This window comes from Oryctolagus cuniculus, chromosome 7 (genome assembly GCF_051225735.1).
Source record: "Oryctolagus cuniculus isolate XC-2025 breed Fujian yellow rabbit chromosome 7, ASM5122573v1, whole genome shotgun sequence".
NCBI classification, from domain to species: Eukaryota; Metazoa; Chordata; class Mammalia; order Lagomorpha; family Leporidae; genus Oryctolagus; species Oryctolagus cuniculus.
The window spans coordinates 106,204,804-106,224,155 of NC_142873.1; the positions used below are offsets into that span (position 1 = coordinate 106,204,804).

At 37.7% G+C, this 19,352-nt stretch overlaps 1 protein-coding gene across 46 annotated transcripts in view; it reads right to left on the reverse strand.

Moving 5' to 3' along the window:
- The window catches only part of MIER1 (MIER1 transcriptional regulator), a 68,222-nt gene that overhangs the window by 18,050 nt on the left and 30,820 nt on the right, over positions 1-19,352 (reverse strand). For all 46 annotated transcript variants that reach the window (XR_016237300.1, XR_011390673.2, XR_016237299.1 and 43 more), the window contains 4 exons: positions 18,433-18,594; positions 16,511-16,643; positions 13,822-13,886; positions 10,816-10,888 (listed from right to left, as the gene is read on the reverse strand). Coding sequence is in view for 39 of the 46 variants with exons in the window: in XM_070078319.2 (XP_069934420.1) it covers positions 10,816-10,888; positions 13,822-13,886; positions 16,511-16,643; positions 18,433-18,594 (433 nt within the window). In the remaining 7 variants the exon portion in view is untranslated. The remainder of the gene's footprint in view (positions 1-10,815; positions 10,889-13,821; positions 13,887-16,510; positions 16,644-18,432; positions 18,595-19,352) is intronic.

Below are 19,352 nucleotides of genomic sequence, written 5' to 3' on the forward strand. Positions count from 1 at the left end.
GATATATTGACTTTTCTATTTTATAATCCAGAATAATACTAGAAAATTCAAACTAAGCTTATCAAATAAGCAAAATGATTTGTCAAAATAGTTTCACGAGATCCACTGTAAGTATCTAGTTAGGGGAAAGAATGGAAGGTGGGAGCTGCATGCAGGATGCAGGTTTATCACACATTTGACCAGAGAAATGAAAAAATGATGTAGGAAGAAGCTGAGACAGACTAACACCAAAAAACCAATAACAAACTTCCACAATATGCAAAATTAATTCCCAATGAATTATTATTAGCTACCAGTTTTACTATATGCAAAATTAATTCCCAATGAATTATTATTAGCTACCAGTTTTACTAATGTCTAAGGAAATTCTCTAATCAATATATGAGGAGATTGGGTCCCTGCCACTGTGTGGGTGACCAGGATTGAGTTCCTGGCTCTTGGCTTTGGCCTGGCCTAGTCAGGCCCAGCTGTGGCAGGCCCTTGAGAGTGTGAACCAGCAGATGAGAGATTTCTGTTAGTCTCTTTTAGCCTTTCAAATAAATAAAAATTTATTATAAGGATGAAAATGCTGATGTATATAATTAGCACTATGGTGTAATAACGTGGCTTACAACAGAAATCTCCATATTCTTAAAAGGTAATACTCTGAATAATGACATGACCTTTAACTTGCCTAGCTGAGTTTTCACACATAGGTTAAATGAATGTTGCCTGTTTGAATAGTGCTTTCACAGACTGAGCATGTCTGCCTGAAATCTAAAATACTCCAAAACTGCTCTGGTCTTAGCTTTTAATATCAGCGCTATTTAATCAGTACCAACTAAGGATACTGAACTTGTTCATTTTTCAGTTAAGGAATGTAAGAACTATAATAACCTGCCAAACATTCATTAGAAACAATTCACATGGTCTTTTCCAAATCACCACCTAATCCCCAGCAATTTAAGGTTTACGTCACCCAAGCATAAAAATTTGGGAATATGGCTAATCATATCTTTCCCTTGACCTTTTTCCTTTTCCCTAAATAGCCCATTTAATTCTCAATTTATCTACTACAGGGTTTTCAATATTAGCTGTACTGACCTTTTGGTCAGATAATCCTTAGTGGTGATGGGGGACAGGGGGGCTGTTCTATGCATTGTAGCTTGTTTACCAGCATTCCTTATGTAGTTTTGTCACAAAACATCAGTTTGAGTATATGAGAGAAACAATGAAACACACATAGAACTGAAAAACCAGTTACATTAAGAAACAGAATGCTTTTCATTTGTCTAGTATCACTTTCAAAATTAAACCCTTCTCAAATGGTCTGGTTGGGGTTGACACTACCCCCAAGAGTTCCAGGAATAAATAAATGACCCATGGCAAGTCAGAAAACTCATTCATCTTTCTGGTCACAGTGAATACTTCTGGCTTGGCACATGACTCAAGATGAGTCAACAGGGGCTCTCTCTAGGACTTTTGGGGAATGTACTCTAATTTTAAGGACTGTGTAAAGTATAGCCATCTTAGTCCATCTTACAATAAAGTGAGGGGTAGGGGGTAGCCTTATAGCATAAGAGACCCTAAATCCAATTATATCTGAAGCCATTCAGGACAGATTTCTAGTAAATTCTTGTTTGCTTAAGGTGAACTGGATTTTTGCCACCTGCAAGTAAAAAGGACATCACTAATATTTTCTGAAAATCTGATTAATAAAACCTAAATACAATGTAAAGACTAGCTGAATATTATTGCTGCTCACTAAGCACCTACCACATCAAGACACTATACTATATGTAAAAATATTACATGTAACTCTGTAAATATATGCTATTATTATTGTATTATAGATGAAGAGAACAAGTTCAGTAAGCATTACTAAGGTCAAATGCCTGAGTACTAATTCAAATTTACTGACTCTATTATCAGTTCTGTTACTGTATTAACTCAGGCACCAAATGTTTACTAAGTTCCTATATGGCAAGGATCAACATAGTACTAAGGGTACAAAAATGGATTTTAAAAAATGGTTGTAAGGGCTGGCGTGGTAGAACAGGGTAAGTCATCACTTACATCCTGAATCCCATATTGGTGTCTCACTGCAAATGCATATGCTCTAATAACTTAAGCCCCTGCCACCTATGGGGGCTCTAGGCTCCTTCCTTAAACCTGGCCCAGCCCAGGCACTGTGGCCATTTGGGGAGTGAACCAGCAGATGAACAATCTCTATCTCCCTCCCCTGTCACCCTGCCTTACAAATAAATCTTTTTAAAAATACAGCTATAATGTAGTCGGCCCTCTGAATCTATGGGTTCTATATCTGAGGCTTTACCAACTGTAGATTGAAAATATTTAAAAAAAAGAAAATATTCAGAAAAATACCTTGTCTGCAATAAACTTTTTTTAGAAATTATGATTCCCTAAACAATATGGTGTAAAAAGTATTAACATAAACATTTACATTGTATTAGACAGTGTAAGAATTCTATAGATGACAAAGTACACAGAAGGATATGCCTAGGTTATATGCAAATTATGTCATTTCCCTAAGGGACTTGAGCATCCACAGATTTTGGTATGCACGGGGCAGAGGGGATCTTGGAACCAATCCCATATGGATACCAGGGGAAGACTTAAGCTTTGGCATAAATGATAATACAGATATACTGAAGAAAAACTTAATAAATGTACAGTTAATGAGATTTTAGTAACTAAAATACAGCTTCAAAGAAGCATAACTGGAATGTTTGTGTAACAAACAAATCCTGTTTGTTTGAATTAGGACTGATTGCTAAGGAGGAATACAGTTTGCATGGGACCTAGTAAAAAAGAAATCAGATGGCAGAGAGAAAAATGTCTGTCGATGTCCTTCTAAGACCCTCAGAGAGCGTTTCTTTTTGTTTTTTGTATTTTTTTTTTTTTGACAGGCAGAGTGGACAGTGAGAGAGAGAGACAGAGAGAAAGGTCTTCCTTTTTCCGTTGGTTCACCCTCCAATGGCCGCCACGGCCAGCGCACTGTGCTGATATGAAGCCAGGAGCCAGGTGCTTTTCCTGGTCTCCCATGCGGGTGCAGGGGCCAAGCACTTGGGCCATCCTCCACTGCACTCCTGGGCCACAGCAGAGAGCTGGACAGGAAGAGGAGCAACTGGGACAGAATCCGGCGCCTCAACTGGGATTAGAACCTGGCGTGCTGGCGCTGCAAGGCGGAGGATTAGCCTATTGAGCCGGGGCGCCAGCCAAGAGCATTTCTTCTATTATTGAAAAGGAGAATTTTGACTCATCTATCAAGTAATTCTTAAAATAAAACTATGAAGATACCTGAGGCTCACTGATGGATTCCTTATATCACCAAAAGGAGAATTTTGATTCATCTATCAAATAATACTTATAATAAAAATATGAAGATATATTAGTCCTATAGCACTTTAACTAAAAAAGTTTATGCTTATAAAACTGATGAAAAATACCCTGTGAAAATTCTCCATAAGAATGTGCTAATCAGCCCTATCCCTTTGACAACCTTTATTTCTTTTATTTATTTACTTGAAAGTCAGAGTTACACAGAGAGAGGATAGGCAGAGAAAGAGGTCTTCCATCTGCTGGTTCACTCCCCAGTTGGCTGCAATGGCCGGAGCTGCGCCAATCCAAAGCCAGAAGCCAGGAGCTTCTGGGTCTCCCAAGTGGGTGCAAGGGCCCAAGGCCATCCTCCACTGCTTTCCCAGGCCATAGCAGAGAGCTGGATCGGAAGTGAAGCAGCGGGGACCTGAACTGGCACCCTTATGGGATGCCGGCACTGCAGGCGGTGGATTTACTTGTTATGCCATAGCACCAGCCCATTGACAACCTTTATTTCTAAAAGTATGGTTTACATAACAGCATCACAAGTTTGGTTTGTACGTATAAGATATCCTAAGTACATGTGAATTCTTGTTATCTGGACAGCAACTCCTGAAACACAATGTCAACTCACTAAGTCAAATCTGATCTTCCTCACATGATCTAACATGCTTAAATGAGAAAGATCTATACATCACACCTTTTCCTAAAAAACAAAACAAAACAAAAGACAATTGCTTTTCAAAGTCAAATTATCATTAAAAACTTAAACCAGAAATGAAATCACTAAAGAGCTAGAACCTGGTGTAAAGCCACTGCCTAAGAAACAGCATCTCTCAGCCAGCGCCGCAGCTCGATAGGCTAATCCTCCGCCTGCGGCACCGGCACACCAGGTTCTAGTCCCGGTCGCTCCTCTTCCTCTCCAGCTCTCTGCTGTGGCCCGGGAGTACAGTGGAGGATGGCCCAAGTGCTTGGGCCCTGCACCCGCATGGGAGACCAGAAAAAGCACCTGGCTTCGGATCAGTGCGGTGGGCTGGCCACAGCGGCCATTGTGGGGTGAACCAATGGAAAAGTAAGACCTTTCTTTCTGTCTCTCTCTCTCACTGTCCACTCTGCCTGTCCAAAAAAAAAAAAAAAAAAAAAAAAAAAAGCAGCAGCAGCATCCCAAAAATGCACTAGAAATGTAGAAATGCACTAGTTCGGATCCCAGCTGCTCCACTTCTAATTCAGCTCCCTGTTAATGGGAAAGTAGTGGAGGATGGCCCAAGTGGTGCTTGGGCCCCGACACCCATGGATCCTCTTTAGTGAAGCAGCTCAGAAGACCAACTTCATCACCTCTGGTAGATACTGGAGAGAGGTTCTTGCTGTGGGGAGTAGGACATAAAAAGCAATTTGGGAATTTTCCTTGTAGTTCAAAGCTGGGCCAACCATGGTGAGATCCAGTACCTGATAAAACCTAGACCAGTGCTTGCAGATGGGGCCTCCAGACTACTCCAGCATCAAGTAGACACACCTGTGCCTCTTTGGGACCAACTTCTTTTTGGTGTGTATCACTTTCAGCCTTATATAAACATGGCATGCACCCCCAAGACTTTGTAGGGACTAATGACTGTGAGACTCAACTTTAAGCCTTGGTGAACAAGGGACTGCCTTTACAACCCTTCCCTGAAACGTGGGCAGACAGCAAGTACTGTGTTGGAACTTAGTGCCAAGTTAGGAAAGCCCAACAGTGGACAGATTCTAATGGCTCCCTTCCCCATGCGAATGCCTGAAAATGAAGCCTTTGGAACTGCCCTATTGCCAAATGGACTCCTGTGGCCTCACTTGATTGGAATTATAGCCTCTAAGGCTGAGACAGCAACACACCAACAATGACTTACAGAAAAACCTCAAACAACAGCCTGATATAGTGCCTAATAGCAGAAGTGTCTACACATGTAGAGAAAACAAATTGTTCAGAATTATAAGAAGGACAGGCACAAACAAAACCAGATTATGAAGACTTCAAATAAAACCAGATTGTGATTCTTCTCTGTGGAGATGACATTGTAATCCAAGAAGTATCAACAATTTTCAGGATACCATGACCTCACCTAACAAACAAAATGAGTGCCAAAATCAAGCAGATAGTAATGGACATTTGCAAATTCTTGGATAAAGAATTCAAAACATGGGGTGGGAGCAGGGGTGGGAGGGAGGGTATGCTGGGAGGAATCACTACATTCCTGATGTTGTGCTTATGAAATCTGTACTCATTAAATAAAATAAAAGGTTTCTATGAGGAAAAAAAAGTATTCAAAGCAACCATTTTAAGGAAATACAATGAATTTCAGGAGAAAAAAAGAGAAATAATTTAATACTCTTCCACATTCTTAAAGAGAGGGAAGTGATTTTAAAAAAACAAACAGAAAACCTCATACTGAAAAATACATAAAAGAAATGAGAAACTCAGTAAAAGGCATCAATGGCAAAATACATCAAACAGAAGAATCAATAAGCTCAAAGACAGATTCTGAAATACACAGAGAAGAAAAAAGACTGAAGATAATGAAAAAAGCTTACTGCAGCATTGGGATAGCATTAAAAGAGGAAATATCTAAGAGTTGGGGGGTTCAAGAGGGACTAGTGAAAACTTAAAGAGGCAGAAAGTACATTTGAGAAATCTTAAAGCAGCAATTCACCTTTGTAGATATGTATAAATTCAAGGTGGAAGAATGTAATAAAACTCCATGAAAGTGGGACCCAAAAGGAAACTGGAATAACTATACTTACATCAGATAAAACAAACTAAAAACAGTAAAAAGAAACAAAGGATGTCATTACATAAAAATAAAGGGTTCAACCAAGTAGGAGAAAAATAACAACTGTAAATATATACACATCAAGTATCAGAATATACGAATATTAAGAAATATATTAAGATATTAACTATATTAAGAAATAATAATTGACCTATGAGAGACAAACTCTAATACAACATTGTATAGGGCAATACAGCAAAGTATAGGACTTTCATAGATGTCACAGATGTACAGATCATTTAGACAGAAAACTAAGAAACAGCAGAGTTAAAGTGTTCTCTACATAATTTGGATGTAACTAACATCTACAAAGCATTTCATCCAAGAGCTGCAGAATGCACATTCTTTTCCAGAGCATACAATTCTCATAGATTCTGCAGCGTAGATCATATGGAAAGTAACAATAAGCTTCAACAAATTAAGCAAAATAGAAATCATACTGAGAATCTTTTCTAACCACAATGCAAACACTACCAAGCAATAACAAGAGAAACTCTGGAAATAATTTCTGATGCAAATTAAACAGTTACTCCAGAACAATCAATAGATGAAGGAAGAAATTAAAAACATCAAATGCTATCATGAAATAAATTAAAATCAAAACACAACTTACAAAAACCTATGGGATACAAATAAATATAGTACTCAGAGAGACGTTTAAAGCAATGAATGCTTACATCAAAAAAGCAGAAAAATCTCAAACTTATCACGGCACCCCAAGAGATCAGAAAAACAAGGGCAAATTAAACTCAAAAGGGAAGAAATAATAAGGAAAACAGAAGAAAAAACCTCACAGTAGAAAAAATAAAACAGACTAAAAAATACCAAAAAAAAAAAAATCAATGAAACAAACACCTGGTTCTTTGAAAACGTGAGCAGAACTAGCAAACCCTTAGCAAAAGAAAAAAAAAGAGGAAACAAAAATGAACGCAGAAAAAGAGGCATTAAAACTGACACTACAGAAATATAAAGGATCATCAGATTCTTTTGAACAATTCTATGCCAAAAAATTTGATAACCTAGAAGAAATTGAAAAATTCCTGCATAAACAGACCTTATCAAGACTGAATTGACTACACCACACTAACACAGATTAATAGCAAGTAACAAAATGGGAAAAACTCAGGATCAGGTAGCTTCATTTTTTAACTGTACCAAATATGTAAGAATTTAATGGGGCCAGCACTGTGGTGTAGCAGGTTAAGCCACCATTTTTAGACGCAGCATCCCATATGCATGCCGGTTCAAGGCCTAGCAGCTTCGTTTCTGATCTAGCTCTCTGCTAATGAGCCAGGGAAAGCAGCAGAAGATGGCCCAAGTACTTGGGCCTCTGCACCCACGTGGGAGACCTAGAAGAAGCTCCCAGCTCCTGGCTTCGGATCAGCCTACCTCTGGCTGCTCATTTGGGGAGTTAATCAATGAATGGAGGACCTTTCTCTCTCTCCCCGTCTCTGTCTGTAACTCAGCCTCTCAAATAAATAAATAAAATCTTAAAAAAAAAGAACATAATATTGTAGAAAGAACAGTTTTTTAAATAAATGGTGCTGGGAAAACTGGATAGCTACCTGCAGAAAAATGCAATCAGATCCCTGTCTATCACTGTGTACAAAAGTCAATTCAAATGGTTTCAAGACCAAAATTAAGACCTGAAAGTTTGAAACTAGCAGAAGAAAGAACTTCAAAACATTGGAATACACAAGGATTTTTTGATCAGACCTCAAAAGCATTGGAAACAAAAGCAAAAATAAACAAACAGGATTTCAGCAAACTAACAGCTTCTGCACAGTAAAAGAATCAACACAAAAGAGTGAAAAGACAACCTGCAGAATTGGAAAAATTATTTCCTTTTTTTGCTTTCTTTTTAATAGAAAACTTTAACCACCCTCCCACCTGCAAACCATCCCATCTCCCATTCCCTCTCCCATTCCATTCTTAATTAAGATTTTAATTACCTTTATATACAGAAGATCAATTTAGTATATACTAAGTAAAGATTTCAACAGTTTGCACCCACGGACACAAAAAGTATAAAGTACTGTCTGAAGACTAGTTTTACTGTTAATTCTCATAGTACACCTCATTAAGGACAGAAGTCCTACATGGGGAACAAGTGCACAGTGACTCCTGTTGTTGATTTAACAACTGTCAGTGTTATTTGTGACATCAGTAATCACCCGAGGCTCTTGTTATGAGCTGCCAAGGCTATGGAAGCATCTTGTGTCCACAAACTCTGTCCTTATTTAGACAAGGCCATAATCAAAGTGGAAGTTCTCTCCTCCCTTCAGAGAAAAGTACCTCCTTCTTTGACGGCCCCTTCTTTCCACCAGGATCTCACTCACAAAGATCTTTCATTTAGGTCATTTTTTGCCACAGTGTCTTGGCTGGGAAAAATTATTTCTAAGTTACACATCTGACAAGGGATTAGTAAAATTATGTAAGAACTTAAATCTACTCATAGCAAAAAAATAAAATCAAACATCCAAATAATACCATTTAAAACTGGAAAGTAGATCTAAACAGACAATTTTCGAAGAAAGACATACAAATGGCCAACAGGTAGATGAAAAAAATGTTCACTATCACTAGTCATTTGGAAAATGGAAACCCAAACTACAATGAGCAGGTAGGCACTGGGTACAGCAGTTAAGCTAGTACTTAGGATGACAAACATGCCAAAATGTGCATCTTAGGAGGCAGCAGATGATGGCTCCAATGGTTGGGTCTCTGGCCACCCACATAGAACTGGGTAAAGTTCCAGGCTCCGGCTAGACCAGGCCTGATGCTGTGGAAATTTGGGGAGTGAATCAGGCAAAGCAGCCTTTCAGATAAATGAAAACATAAACACAAAACAAAAAAACAACTCACAATGAGGTATCACCTCACACAAATTAACTGGTTGTTATGAAAAATATAAAAGCAAGTATAGTGCTGGCAAAGATGTGGAGAAAAGGGAACCTTTACACAGATACTGTGGAAAACAGAAATGGAAGTTCCTCAAAAATTTAGAACTACCAGATGATCCAGCAATTCCATTAGGATATACATACAAGGGAAATAAAATCAGTCTGTCCATGAGCCACCTGAATTCCCAAGTTTATTATAGTACTATTCACAACAGACAAGAAATGCAAACAACCTAGGTGTCCATCAACTGATGGATGTATAAAGAAAGTGTGGCAAATATATACATCAGGTGCTTAGCAGACCCACATATCATATCAGAATGCCAGTTGGAGTCCCAACCCTTAAGTTTCTTATATAGCTTTCTCTTAATGCGTTCTGGGAGGTGGCAGATGATGGCCCAAGTGCTTGGAACCCTGCCATCCACAAGGGATATCTGAATGGAGTTCTGGGATCTTGGCTTTGGCCTGACCCAGCTCTAGCTGTGCAAGCATTTGTGTGCAGAGTAACCAGCAGATGGAAGATCTCTCTCTCTCTCTCTCTCTCTCTCTCTCTCTCTCTGCCTTTCAAGTAGATGAAAAGAAACAAGCAAAAAAATATCTGATCTTCCGGGCCAGCGCTGTGGTATAGTGGGTAAAGCCACTGCTTGCAGTACCAGCATCCCACATAGGTGCCGGTTCCAGATCTGAACGCTCCACTTCCAATCCAGCCCTCTGCTGTGGCCTGGGAAGGCAGTGAAGGATAGCCCAAGCCCTTAGACCCCTGCACATATGCGGGAGACCTGGGGGAAGCTCCTGGCTTTGGATCGGCCCAGGTCTGACAGATGCGGCCATCTAGGGAGTGAACCAGCGGATGGAAGACCTCTCTCTCTCTCTGCCTCTCTGTAACTCTGCCTTTCAAATAAATCTTTTTTTAAAAAGTTGCTAAGTTGAGAGTAGAAGGGTGGTTACCAAATAAAGCAGGGGAGAGGGAAAAAAGGAAGAAAAGTTAGTTAACAGGTACCAAATTATAGCTGGATAGGAGTTAGAAAGTAACTCTGATGTTCTACTGTATAGCAGGGTAACCATAAATAGCAAAAATGTAGTATATATATTTCAAAAAAGGAAAAGCTAGAAGAAAGGGTTTTATATGTTTTTGTCATGAACAAATGATAAATGTTTAAGAAAACAGATGCTTTCTGTTTTCTTATTGGACATTATGCAGTGTATGGAAACATTACATGATAATAAATATGTACAATCTTCATCAGTTAAAAATAAAAAGAAAACAAATTAAATAAACACAGAGCATTCTTTCTGTACCTCTCTCAAAGTCAATACTATGAAACAGACTCTTAAAAACCTTCAAGAATTTTCTTGAAAGTATGATTTACCTCAGGACTTTCAGATTAAAATGATTAAAAAATCATGTAAAATTTAAGTACAAGTTGTTTTTCCAAATTACTTTTAAAAATACAAACATCAAAGCACTCTTTAACAAATAAATTAAAACTTTTGGAAGCGAATAAGCTTTCTGTGTGTTACTTACTCTGCAGTTTGTTTTTAAACCTATTACACAAATAATTTGCTTTTTAAAACTAAATTATAAAGGTTAGAAAAGAGTACAGATTAGAACATTTTAAAAAATGGGGGAAAAACAACAATGAAAAAATAGTGAACTTTTTTTTTCGTAAATACAATGCAGGGTTCAGCCTACTTAGTAGGCTGTCATGCTCTTATTATCTTAGACACATAAAACACAGTTCTCTTCACTTCAAAAGTTTAAGTTCAGCTATGTAACTTTACTAATAACCCACCTTTTTCATTTTCTTTGTATCTACAAATGCCAACTGGAATCTCTGCTTGAAACATGGAGCCCACCATAATCTCCTATTTTAAAAATAATACAAAACATTAATAAGATCTAGTAACACATTTTACATCCATTTTCTAGCTTTACCATCCTCATGGGCAAACTGTCTCTGGTTCCTGTCACAAAATGCAAATACAAACTACCTCACAGAAGCATTGTGAGGATGAATGAGTTAATAATAGATAAGAGCATAGATATGATTGGATGAAAGTACTACTAATAGTAATGGGGTGAAATGTAATGTGGACAATGAATATAAACCTTACTTCAAATTATGGAGAAAAATAAAAGCAAAGTCCAAAATTTTTATTAGGATAATTGCAAAACACTTTGAAAAACATAAATCAAACAAATATTTTCAGAGTGTCTCCTTCTAAGAAAGTGGTCTTAAAGTATGGTCCCTCCCTGCATTTCAATATCAGTGTCACCCAGGAAACTTTAGAAATACAGACACTCAGGTCTTAATGCAAACATACTGAAAAAGAAACTGGCGGGTGCAATTCTGTAATTGGTATTTTAATACTCTCTAGGTGATTATGACACATATTTAAGTCTGAGAAGCACAGCCTAAAGGTAAGAGAAGGAATAAACAGTTTGTAGAAAGTTCAACAGGGGACAAATGGATATAACTCCAAACCAAATGGATAAGCAGGTTGGTCCTTAATTTCCATCAAAACAACATAAAATACAGAAGGGACTCCCTTGTCCCCCTAAAAGAACTGAAATTTTATAGGAAAATCTGGTAATCAAATCTACATAATCAAATCACAGATGAGTTGAAAGTGGCTATCCAGAAAGGCAACTTGAAATCACTACTGATAAGACTTCATGGTGCCAGAATTGTGATATAACAGGTTAAGCTACCGCCTGAAATGCCTGCATCCCCTGCATCCCCTAACGGCACTGGTTTAAGTGCCTGCTGCTCCACTTACAATCTAGCTCCTTCCTATTGTACCTGTGAAAACATCAGGAGATAGCCCAAGTGCTTAGAACCCTGCCCCCATGTGGGAGATTCAGGTTGGAGTTCCACCTCCTGGCTTCAGCCTGGCCCAGCCCCGACTGTTGCAGCCATTTGGGGAGTGAACCAGCAGACGGGTATTTCTTCATCTCCCTGATTCTCCCACACTCTATGTAACTCTCTGCCTTTCAAATAAATAAATAAATCTTAAAATAAATGATTTCACAACACATGAGAACCAGGATTACATGGATACTCTTATCTGGTGGCTAAATGTTAAGAACAAACTTACTGGCATTTCAAAATGAAGACTTGGGCAGAAGTAGCATAAAATTAACCTTCCTTCTAGGAAGGTTAAATAGCTCTTAGGATTTGAAAAGTTCCTCTCTCCTATGTTATCCTATCTCATTTTACCTAGTATAACTCCAAAAATAAGTTTGAAGTAATAAAGTTATGACTGTGTAGAGAAGGCAGTCTTTTTTCATGTTCAGTTTTCTGAAAAGAGTATCATAAATGACAAATTTTCTCCTCTCCTTGACAGTTATTCCCTGCAAGTCTTTCACTATAATGAGTCCTTACAGAAAACCTCTTTTAACTTTACTCACCTATGACTACTAAAGTGGGATTCTAGAAGTATCCATTAATACTAGATCTGTATACTCCAGATCATTTAAACTAGCAGTGTTGAGTTTTTCTTAACATAAAAATAACACATTTCTTTTTTCCTATTGCATTCAGAACACTTTTTTTCAACAATCTGTTCTGTAGTATATGGCAAGGAAGGGAAATAGCATTTTAGATTATATACCAGGATCTCACAGAATTTTCATTTCATCTTCACCAAGTCCCATAAGGCCGACATTCTAATTTCCATATTATATATAAGGAGATGGATCTCAAATTAATTTTCTGGAGCCAGAGTTGTGGTGTAGCAGATGGCTGCTGGTTCAAGACCTGGCTGTTCCACTTCCAACCCAGCTTCCTGCTAATGCACCTGGGAAAGCAGTGGAGGATGGCCCAAGAAGATCCTGGCTCCTGACTTCAGCCTGGCCCAACCCTGCTGTGTTTGTCTGTCTCTCCCTCTCTCTCTTCCTCCTCACACCCATCTACCCACTCTCTCTGAAACTCTCCCTTTCAAATAAATTAAATCCTTTTTTTTTTTTAAGAGCGTGTTCACAAAGTAACTTACACACTAAATTTAAAATCAGACCAACCAGGAACAAAAAACAGTAATTTTTTTTAAAAAAAAGGCTAGATCAGTGGATCTCTCATTAAGAATATCATTCCTTTTATAAAAATGATTTGTTTTAACCAATTTACCTACTTTGATAGTTTATTTAAGAACTCAAAGTCAACTCCTTTGCAACAACTTAAAATTGATTAACTTAATACTGAATTGAAGTATATTCTATAATGTAAGAATAATGCCAGTGTTATTTTGACAGTCATTTTAAAAATTTACTTATTTAGTAATATATAGTTATAAAGAACTCAAACCTCTCTCTTCACACAATATGCTTAACAGTTAACCAAATTAAATTTAATCATTCTGTGTTTTCCCTTTTAATTGTAAGAAAATGAAAAACTTACAATCTGAATTATTAAACAAAATTTACTTACATATTATAGCTACCATAACTGCATCCTCTTCCCACCCCCCGAAAAAAATAACATGTGATACTTTCACAGTGTAATAAAAGTCTAATTTAGCACTAGTTCAGGATTAGAAAAGAAATTTGAATTTCTAATCTTGGTTTGAGTCCTGTTTGTTCAACAAAGTCGAATTCTTTCAATACATCGTTTTATTTTATAAAGATAAATCTGTTTCTCACCTGAATGTATTCAGAAGGAATTTGAACATTCACTAACATTCACTAAATACTTAAATGTAACAAAAGAGTTTACATCAATTTAGTAATATACATAGTAACAATAATTATACTTGGTCCTCTTATAAATAAACAAGTTTTGGGAAAGTATGTTTCAAACTACCTTTTTCCAGTCTTCAGATGGAATATAATCTTCATCTTCTTCAGATTCTTCTTCTATTTCACTATCTAAAACAAACAGGAAAACAACTGCTTATCCTGTCCGTATCTATATATTTGCATTTTTACATCTATCATCAATATTTATATATGCCAAAAGGTATCTAGGGTGAGTTAGGCAAAGATACTTTTAATTAAACATCGATACTCTATCTCTTACAAATACAAAAAAAAAGAACAATAAAAAAAAACTATAAATTGGGGAGGTATATGCTTGGTGCAGTGATTACAACACTGCTTAGGACAATGTCTCTCTTATCAGAGTGCTTGGGTTCAAGTCCCAGCTCATGTTTCTTCTTCAGTTTTCTATTAAGGCACACCATGGAAGGCAGCATCTATGGCTCAAGTGTATGGGTCCCTGTCACCCAGGTGGAACACACAAATTGGGTTCCAGGCTTCTGGGTTCAGCCTGGCCAAGCCCTAGCTATTGCAGGTATTTTGGGGAGTGAACCATGGGACAGACCTCTGCCTGTCTCTCTCTCTCTTTCACATAAAAGGAAAATAGATAAATAAAAGTTAAAAACAAAAACTTGGGAAAAAACACTATAAACTTTTGGCCGGCGCCGCGGCTCACTAGGCTAATCCTCCAACTTGCGGCGCCGGCACACCGGGTTCTAGTCCCGGTCGGGGCGCCGGATTCTGTAATGGTTGCCGCTCTTCCAGGCCAGCTCTCTGCTGTGGCCAGGGAGTGCAGTGGAGGATGGCCCAAGTGCTTGGGCCCTGCACCCCATGGGAGACCAGGAGAAGCACCTGGCTCCTGACATCGGATCAGCATGGTGCGCCGGCCGCAGTGGCCACTGGAGGGTGAACCAACAGCAAAAGGAAGACCTTTCTCTCTGTCTCTCTCTCTCACTGTCCACTCTGCCTGTAAAAAAAAAAAAAAAAAAAAAAAAACACACACTATAAACTTTTTAGAACAGGTTTCTCATCAAATCATTTCTTCCAAAAACTTCAGGGAAAAATGTTGGTTCAGAGGCGAAATAATCTGTTTCTATTGTTCATTCTGTTCTTAAAAGCCTGTTAACGGGATAAATGATACGATTTCAATTTCCTCACTTAGAAAATGAGGGTCTGCATAAAACATGATTTCCAAACAGTACTCTTTGGAGCACTGGGAATTCTACGGCATCACTTTAAAGGGAACAAATGAGTTGGGCTAGATATACAAAGCCCTCCACTCTATTCAGAGCAGCCAAGTTGTTTGCTTTCATTCTGGAATAAAAAAATATTTACCTATAAAAAGGTAGAAATGTGAAAGCTATTAGATTGTTAGCATCTTCTTAAAGCAAAAAATTACACACACAGTTCAAAACGACACTACATAAATTAATCTCTACAGAAAAGCTGTTATAGATGGTGTATGTGTGTGTATATGGTACATGGTATAATACAGATGATATACATATGTATAGCTTCCACACAAATCAAATACCAAATTAGAAGTATAAGATAAACATTGTTTCAAGAAGCAAAGCAGTGACTTAGCATCCTACTTTTAAAAAACTATTTATTTGAGAGGCAAACAGAGAAAGTTCTCATCTTTTGGTTCACTCACCAAATGCCCAAAACGGCTACAGGGCTAAGGCCAAGAATCAGGAATTCATTCCAGGTATGCCAAGCAGGTGGCAGAAACACAAGATACTTGAGACATTATCACTGCTTTACTAGGGTCCACACTAACAAGAAACTAGCATTAGGGGCCAGATGCAGGGACTGAACCCAAGTACTCCAATGTGGGACATGGATAGCCTAATGAGTAGCTTGACCAGAAGGCTGTATTAAATCACTACCCCCAAATCACACTTTAAAGTGCACTGGCAACAGACCTGTTCTTCTTCTAAGGGGGAAAAATACTAACAGATTTGCTCCAAATTTAAAATTAACACTATTATTTTAATAACGAATCCCTCTTTGCACTATTCACTTGGGTAAAATATTTTATCAAAACTCCTAGTATTATACAAAAATTGTTCCTTAGCAGTATTACAATCATGTCTAAACTGTGCTACAAATAATTCACACAAATAATAGGTATATTTATATTCAGTAATTACATTACTACATTTTACAAAAGGTTATTTTTTTTCAAGTGTTTTTCTTCCTTTTCAACTATGGAAATTAGACCATAAATTTAATTATTATTTACACCGGTGGCTGACTTGCTTTTCCAAGAGCCTCTAGAGTAATGACTCATGCTTAGAATGAGTGTGACGGAACAGGTGGTACACACAAATATTTAATTTATACATTAAATTTTGCCTTGACTACTGGGCATTTCTGAACAGAAACTAACTGTAAAGTAAATTAGGGAAGTTCCTTCTAAATGTAATGCATTTCTTCCTCAAGAATCAAGCACTTTTTTTAACAAAAGAATCAATTAATTAGAGAAAGCAGTGCTTATGAATATATTGCCATACACTGCTTAAAATGTTTTCGGCAATGACGGACCACATATAATGTTGGTGGTCCCATAACATTATTTCATCTAATGAAGTCACAGAAATCTTGGTTTGCATAAGTACACTAAAATGTTCCCAAATCATATTTAAGTAATTTAATTTTAAGACACGGTAGTTTAAGTAATACATAAAATAGTAAAAAATATCCAAACTATAGCAACCAACAACACTTACTTGTATCAAAATATTTACATCGACGTGGGCGGATTATCTCTTGGGCATCCTGAGAAGCAACAGACTGCGACGGATCATCATTGGAAGACTGAGTTTCATCCTCCTGACCAGATGAATCCTTTATATTCTCTTCCTATGAAATAATAAGGTTATTCATGATATAAAGAAAACTCTTGCAGAAAAAAGGCTACAATGTTAAGATTTTCTTCTTAACATATCTAAAAGACTAAAAATGAATTCACTCAATGCAACATGGTGTTCTGGGCTGGTTCCTAAAACACGAAAAAGGATATTAGTGGAAAACCTGGTGAATCGAAGCAGTCTATAGATTAGTTAACAGCACTGTAGCAGTGCCAATTTCTTAGCCTTGATAAATATACCAAGGTTATATAAGATATTAATACTATAGGGAGATTGCAGGGGAGTACATAAGAACTTTCTGTATCATTGAAAATCTTTTATAAATCAAATTATTTCAAAACAAAGGAAAATGAACACAGAACTGTCAATTATAAAAGGATTAGAATCTTTTTAAAAGTTTTGGAATAAACCTTTTAGAACAAACGCAAAGTCTGGAAACACACAAATCAAACTACTACCTCTCACAAGTGGACTACAGGGAGATTTCCAACGTTTATGATGTATTTCTATGATACCTTAACTTTTGACATTTAGACATATTACTTTCGAAGCGGAAAGAGTAATGACTAGGCGTGGCTCAGTGGTAAAGCAGGTTAAAGCCCTCGCCTATAGTACTAGCTGCAGCCGGTTCGGGTCCTAGCTGTTCTACTTCTGATCCTGCTCCTTGCTGATGTACCTGGAAGGCAGCAGAGGATGGCCCAGGTCCTTGGGCCCCTGAATCCACATGAAGGACCTGGAGGAGGACCCTGGCTCCTGGCTTCAGATCGGCTCAGCTCCAGTCATTGCAGCCATTTGAGAAGTGAAACAGCAGATGGAAGACCTCTCTGTCTCTACTTCTATCTATTAACTATCTCTATCTGTAACTCTTTTAAGTAAATAAATTAATACAATCTTCAAAAATTACAAATAGAAAGAGTAATTACTGTAGAAATAAGTAATCAACATGAACATATTAAGAAACTGTAACTTCCGTAAGAATAACACTACAATTTTAAGCATATACAAGTCCCAACCATCTGTAGCTTCACTTTCTGTAGTTTTTTCCTATGGTCAACCACTGTCTGAAAATGTCAGTGTTTATCATGACTCTTTCAAGACACAGAACTTCACATGTCTTTTATTAAACTACACTGTTATAATTGCCCTATGTTATTATTAGTTATTGTTGTTAATCTCTAACAATGCTTAATTTATACATTAGGCTTTATCATGGCTATCAATGAGAATACTTCAAAAGGTTCATGGAAAAATCTAATTAAAACATGAGTTTATTTTGGTGTAAGATTTTTTGAAATCCTTGCATGGTTTGTTTCATAATATGTACTTTCCACCAACTTTCTGAAGTAATCTTATATCCACAGAAAAAATAAGTATGTTAAGAGTTAAGTACCATGGCTGGCGCCGTGGCTTGATAGGCTAATCCTCCACCTTGTGGCACCGGCACACCGGGTTCTAGTCCCAGTCAGGGTGCCAGATTCTGTCCCAGTTGCCCCTCTTCCAGGCCAGCTCTCTGCTATGGCCCGGGAGTGCAGTGGAGGATGGCCCAAGTCCTTGGGCCCTGCACCCCATGGGAGACCAGGAGAAGCACCTGGCTCCTGGCTTCGGATCAGCGCGATGCGCCAGCCGTGGCGGCCATTGGAGGGTGAACCAACAGATAAAAAGGAAGACATTTTTCTCTGTCTCTCTCTCTCATCTGTAGTTTCAGATATGTACTGAGAGTCTTGGAACATATCCACCACACTTAAGAGAGATCTATTATTTATGTATTTTTATAACCTTACTTTATTTTCCCCACTACAGCCACTGTTGTCATCATTATCAGCGTCTTCATCATCTTCCCCTTCTTCTTCCTCTTCCTCCTCTTCCTCATCTTCTTCAGGTAATCGAACAGTACTGTCATAACCATAAAGGCTGAGAAGTTCATGAATTGGCATGTCGCCTTCCTAAACAGACAAAATTAAAAGTTAATTTCTAAGTCAGTAATTTCCTATTTCCAAGTTATAGTTCACAAATATATAAAGTATTTATTCTATAAAGAACACTTTTATAACTGTGCCAAGAATTTTCAAATCAGAAAATAAAACTGAAAATATTTCTGAAATCTAGGAACTTTCCAGTCTTTGAAGTATTACTAAAAACCTGACCAATTATAATTGCTGGTAACAAAACACTTAAGTGTAACAGAAAGTGTCCTTATGTTCCCAGTCCTTAAGATGCTGCCCAGGATACTTGTATCCTTTATTGGAGTGCCTGAGGTCAAGTCCCAGCTCTGCTTCTGGTTCCAGCTTCCTGCCAAAATGCTACCTGGGAGGCACAAGATGGCTCAAATAATTGGGTCCTTGCCACCCATGTGGTAGACTTGTATTGATTTCCCAGCTCCCAGCTTTGGACTGGCCCAGTTCCAGTTGATAGGGCATTCTTGCAGTGAGTCAGTGGATCAAGGCTTTTTGTTTCTTTCTCTCTGCTTTTCAAATAAATACATTTTTTAAGTGTCATTGGTCTAAAACTGACTTCTTTTTACTATCAATTCAGTATATGTATATGGATAGTTACATGTTGACTAATTATCAGGAATATCATACTTAATTTGAGGGAAAGAGAATAACTGTAAAATAGATAGACTATAAACGAAGTTAACAACCCATAAAGGGAGAAGAAATTCACAGTCCAGTCCAAATACATTAAAAGAGAAATGAAGATG